Here is a 5,974-nt window from a genome sequence, read left to right on the forward strand (position 1 = left end):
TATTTTGTTTCTCTTCACCATTCTCCAATGTCGTGAATTCACCTCTTTTCGCACCACCACCACTATTTTCCTTCCCTGAATATATTCCTTTTTTTATTTCCAGTTGTATCTTCCTTCTTCTCTTTCTCCTTGTACTCATTTCCCTAGAGACTTGCCCACCTACTAGTCCCCTTTCTACCTCTCTGTCATCTCTTCAATCAACTTTCTCTATTTTCCTGCTTCATTTTATTATCATTAATTAATATTGTATTCAAAAAAATATGATAAACGAAGTTTCTTTTCAATTTATTCTATCATATTAAGCGAGCAATTTCTGTATAATTATATTTTTATACCTGGTTATTTATGTTTAACGGATCTCGAATAAGGCTCTAACGATTTACACGAAATTTGGAGCATAGTAGGTTTATGATATAAAAATTCGATTACACTAAGTCTCATCTTTGAGAAAACTCGCTGAACGACATTAAAAGGATAATTCATCCTTGGCTGAAACAGCTGTGGATAAAAAAGTGAGTGAGCGAGTGAGTATGTGAAAAATCAAAATATCGCATCCCGAAATTCATAAGATGACATATAGCCAGCTGTGAAATATAAAAACGATCATTTTAGAGAATTATTGTGTTCTGTTTATCAATAAATAAAAATAACGAACTAAGCTCGGTGCCCCGATATTTTTTTTAAATAAACAACTATTTAATTTTTTATTATTCACTGTTCCATTGTTTCTCCTCCTCATCATCACTTCTTCCTTCTCCACCCTCTTCAATTTATTCTTCTTCATTCTAGATTCTCTCATAATTTTTCTCATGGAATATATCGATTCAAATTTATATTTTCATTTTCATCTATCATTGTCTCACGTCTAATCCCATCCTCATCGAGGCCCCTTGTCATCTCTATTTACTTCTCCTCATCATTTCCATCTTCTCATTTGCTGCTACTCCACCCCATCTCTTCCTCACCATCCTTCACCACCTCCTCCTTCTCTTAATCCACCTAAGCAAAATCCTTACTGCTACAACAGCTACATCTACCTTTACAGCCTTTCTCAGCACGAATACTGTGTGGTACATAGAGTTACGTTTTTCCCCACTAGAAGATCCTCCTTCTCCTTCCTCCTCCTACTCCTCCTCCTCCACTTCTCCTGCATCCAAGATCATCTTCCTTTCATCCACCCCTCCTCCCTCCTCTCAACGGTTGCACACTCACTCTCCTTCTCTTCTTGCGGACATATAAAAGTAAAGACTACCACTTGCGAAGGTAACAGACCGTTTTTAACTCTTCTGCAGTTCGTTTGTGTTGTTCTTCTTTGCAATATTCTGGTTCGTTTTTTTCAGTTTTTCCTATTTCGGACTCTTTCTCGTGTGTGTTCAACGTGAACATTTTTCGCTCGTGTCGATACCATAAATTATTGGAGATGTACATTTTACAGGTGAGTGATACAGATTTTCTATCTCAACTATTTTTTTTTTTTTCTAAAAACTCTGATAAATTAGTTATTGCATTCCAGTTGTTCGATTTAGTTGTTAATTTTCGGCAGCATAATGATGAAATTCCAGCTCCTCAGGCTTCTATTATTATAATTAGTGACATTAATATCGAATTCAGTATTACATTATAAATTGATTTTCAATCAATCAAGGAAGAATTCATATTGGAAAAACAATGATAAATTTCAGTATAGATTCATCAAGGAGGATATGAATAATACCCACAAGTTACAAAAATGAATGAAACTATATAGAATTATTATCAATGAACAGATTCCAATAATATCTTACCCATCCACTCACTGAATATGCTTTCAATATTATTAGTTTACTAATTATTGAATTAGTCAATGAATTTTGCGATGTGTATGAAGAATGAGTTGAGGGATGAAGTTAATACATTGGATATTCCAGTTTAATGCCTGCTAGAAACATAATTGAGTGCTTGCTGTAATACTACATTAGTCTAATCAGAAATAGAGACATCAGAATGAGATAAAATGATCAAGTGAGAGAAGCACCAGTTCTGAAAATTAAGCTATCCGTCTCTCAAGATGGGATTCCAATATTTATAGATGTGACATCAAATGTTCTGTATTCGCAGAGATAATAGCATTTCTGTAAGATATAATTTGATAATACAGTCACAAAAGGGATGAATAGTTCATTGATTGATCACATTGGACATAATCTTGGAATGCTACAGTTAGAGTCAAATTCATCATAAATTATAATGAGTAGGAAGGAAAAAAATATGTGTCGTGATAAATATTTTGGATTAATGATTAGGGTAATTTATTACATGATAATAACTGAAATAATTTTACTTGCGGAATTCCAAAAAGCACATAAAATGTCTGTCATAGCACATAAGAATCTATTCATTTATTTGTTTCTTAGGAATCAATTAAGTAGGAGGTTTTCAGAAACACAACGGAAAAATTAGGTCTGCCCTATTTCAGAATACAATTATTAAAATGGGTTGAAACATATAGAGTGATCAATGTTCTAAGATTAATTATGATATATCTTCCAATCATTGATAACTGAATGAATTATGAATGTCAATCAATTCAATTACTGTTACAAATAAAAACTAAACCACTTATAATACATTAGAAGTAGAACACTAGATCATGTCATGTATGATCAAATATGAAAAATAGTGATGCCTCTCATTGTGCATTAACTAACAGGAGAATTAAACAACTCACATATTAAATCTAACAGAAGAAATTCATCAAATGTGAAGAGTTATTGACCTACTCCGCCAGCTTCTTTAGTAATTAGTCAGTTTCACTGAGCATTTTTTCGCCAATAAAATTCATCCTTAGAGAGGCAGCTGCCAATCTTCTATTCCATTGTTTTTGCGCATAATTCAGCTAAATCATCGTCACCATTATCATCATCTCCATCTTCCTAAACTCACCAAGACTGGAGTTTACTGCTGTAAACTATTACTATAGATAGCAGAGAAGTTACTTACTAAATTTGCAACTAGTCACGACCGTATTAAAGATTAGAAGGTTGCTCAAACACAAATGAAGTACGGTATATACAGTAATATAACGCTAGATATAAATGTAGACGAAAGTATACATATAGATATATTGGGTGGGTACAACCTGTTAACAGTAGATACAGGTTTCAACTGTGAACATAACAGTAAACATAGGTATATAATGTGTAGTCGGTACTAAATTCCAATTATTATTATAATCTCATAAGATATCAAATTGAATTAGCCACTGATAGTGATAAACTAATTATAATCAAGCGGTTCTTGTAGATGTAGTTGGAATGGGTTACAAGTGATGTTATGAAATATAACTGAAACGAATTGAATTTGTGAAATCATTCAAACTTGTAACTAACGTTTGTTGAGTATTGAACAATGTAGCTTTAAATAATGGTAAACAATTTGAACTTTGAAATAGAATGAACGTTTACAATAGTATATAATGATAGTTCACTAGTGAACTATAATAATCATAGGATACATAATTCCTCATAGTTAATGAAGAACGAGATATTTATTTCATTTTGTAATATTGTGCAATAGGTTTTCTGATTCAAAACATTGAGAAAATTTGAGTTTAAGTTTTGGTGTATTTCATAACAAACAGGACGTACAGGATTATGTGTTATATTTAAAAGAGATACAAGATCAAGGACTTATTAGTTAGAAGTGAGATGAAGGGATTCAATTGGATAAAATTCAGTCAAGTGGAAAAAATCGTGGTTCAAAATAAAGGAATGTCGTTAGTACACATATTGGGCACAATAATTGGCTGTTATGTAATTCATAATAGACCACATGAGAACAGCGCAGCTGAAGAAAATACAGAATCAGATTCTATTATTTAAAGACAACTCGAGTTCAAAGTGAAACTAGAAAAATTAAGATGAAGCAAAGAGAAAGGAATATGAGGAGGATGGAAATATGATAAAGTCTTGTCAGAGCAAAACTTTAATATTCAATTTACTTTGATACTTTGTTATCTCTGATAAAAGAAATTTGGTAGAAAATGGCATTCATATAGGAATTCACTTATCAATCAAGAAACAATCGAACAAATTCAAATCTGAGTAAATCCAAAATAGGATCTCATTCTCAATCCTTGAGTTTGAAGGCTCATATTTTGTAGGAATAACAAGTGTATGAATACGGATGTATGATATGCGTAACTGATTAAATCATTTAATAATTTATTGAAAGAATATATTTGACAGGATCTGTTAATTTGACTGTAGAGAATCTCATTGCCTGGAACAGTTACAATTTTACACTTAGTATTCTCTGATTGCATCCCTACAAGTAATAACTCCATCAATCATTAAAAATAATACTTGGATAGTCTCTATCGAATGACATTGTAGCATGATTTCTCTCAGTTTTGGAACGCACTGTGACATCTTATCATTATGATGAGTTAAGCTCATTATTGAGCTACGAATGAAGACGAATCTTACATTCTTTCCTCAATTAAAATGAATCTACATCAAGTAACTAAAAATAAAAACATGACAGCCTTTAATCCATAGTGAGCCACAATATTATTTCAAATGGTGTAATAATGTTACCACTTTCCTGAGCAGTTGATTCATACATGAATGAATATTTATCATGTAATCAATAATCATTACCGAAATGTTAAGTTTGTAATAGTGTTTAAAAATAGTGTAGACAACATTAAGGAGACCAAGGCTTGTAGAAGTCCTTCAAACTCTAATTACATGCTGGTCTCTGCACTTCAATTTGTTCCATATTTCATTAGAACCTCTTGTGATATTGTTTATCGATGTTACAACGTTTTGAATATCATGAACAATACTCTTTCTTTCTCTCTCTTAAGTTTATTCTCTCTTGAAATTCATAATTCTTTAACTGATTTTTTGAATCAATCTATCTCAAACCGTTAAATGGCAGTTAGCTTATTCCACATCTCAAATTCGACAAATTTATTGTAGAGATTGGCTAAGAGATGATGCTTCGATCTTATTATCCAGCTAACCCAAGAGACATGCTTCTGCTTATCCCATTGCACGGGACTTGAGACACCAAGTCCTCTTAGGGCCGGTTTCCGAACTCGGGATTTAGCTAAAAATTCTAGACTTTTAACACCTGGAGTCGGAGAATTGGCTTTCCAAAACGGGGCGTAGTCTTAATTGTTATTGTCTCATTTCTATGTTATAGAAATGGAAAATTTCGATAAACGATTCTCAAAAATATTAACGATTTTCCTTGGCGAAATGAAACATTCCTAAATAATTCTAAATAGCTGAATTTTACTGTATTTTTACTGTATTTTACTGTATTTTCTCTTTACTTTATTTTGTGTTCAATTTTCTAGTTTTTCGAAATTTAATTTAAACGTGGACTATGACTACGCCCCGTTTCGAAAAGCCAATTTTCTGACTCCAGCTGTTCAAAGTCTAGAACTTAGCTAAATCCCGAGCTCGGAAACCGGCCCTAAATAGCATTCAAGAATGCGAGAGTAGCATCATTTTGGTTTGGATTCCATGTAAAGCTGTAGGCTCACTCATCTCTCATCGTAAATATAATCAAGCCTTGAACTCATGTGAACATCATCCTCTGCGTAAAATATCATATTTTCCACCATATCATCCACCATGAACACTTTCCGAAGGTGATAATGATCGGTGATAATTCAATAGTAGCGTTAACTAACCAAGCACGGTCTCATTCACAGAAATAAATGACATAAATACTACATCCAACCTTGGTATGTTGGTATTATATTATGATGAGTTGATATTACTCTCCCAAACCATTGATTCATCAATACAGATGATATATACCGTATGGTTAAAGTTATTGACGAAATCATCGTTTCCACACATCATTACATCTTCTCAAAAGACTCTCAATAAGAATTATTATTTTTTATTGATTTTCCTCATAAATAATAGTTAGATCCATTCTTTTCAGGTCCGTATCGGTTCCAGTAGCTTTTCGT

At 32.5% G+C, this 5,974-nt stretch overlaps 1 protein-coding gene across 1 annotated transcript in view; it reads left to right on the forward strand.

Moving 5' to 3' along the window:
* The first annotated feature begins 1,259 nt into the window (after positions 1-1,259).
* The window catches only part of LOC111057361 (pro-resilin), an 89,376-nt gene continuing 84,661 nt past the window's right edge, over positions 1,260-5,974 (forward strand). The window contains exon 1 of the mRNA XM_039425162.1: positions 1,260-1,435. Within this exon, the coding sequence (XP_039281096.1) occupies positions 1,421-1,435 (15 nt within the window). The 5' untranslated portion in view covers positions 1,260-1,420. The remainder of the gene's footprint in view (positions 1,436-5,974) is intronic.

The sequence above is a fragment of the Nilaparvata lugens genome, chromosome 3 (assembly GCF_014356525.2).
Source record: "Nilaparvata lugens isolate BPH chromosome 3, ASM1435652v1, whole genome shotgun sequence".
Taxonomy (NCBI): Eukaryota; Metazoa; Arthropoda; class Insecta; order Hemiptera; family Delphacidae; genus Nilaparvata; species Nilaparvata lugens.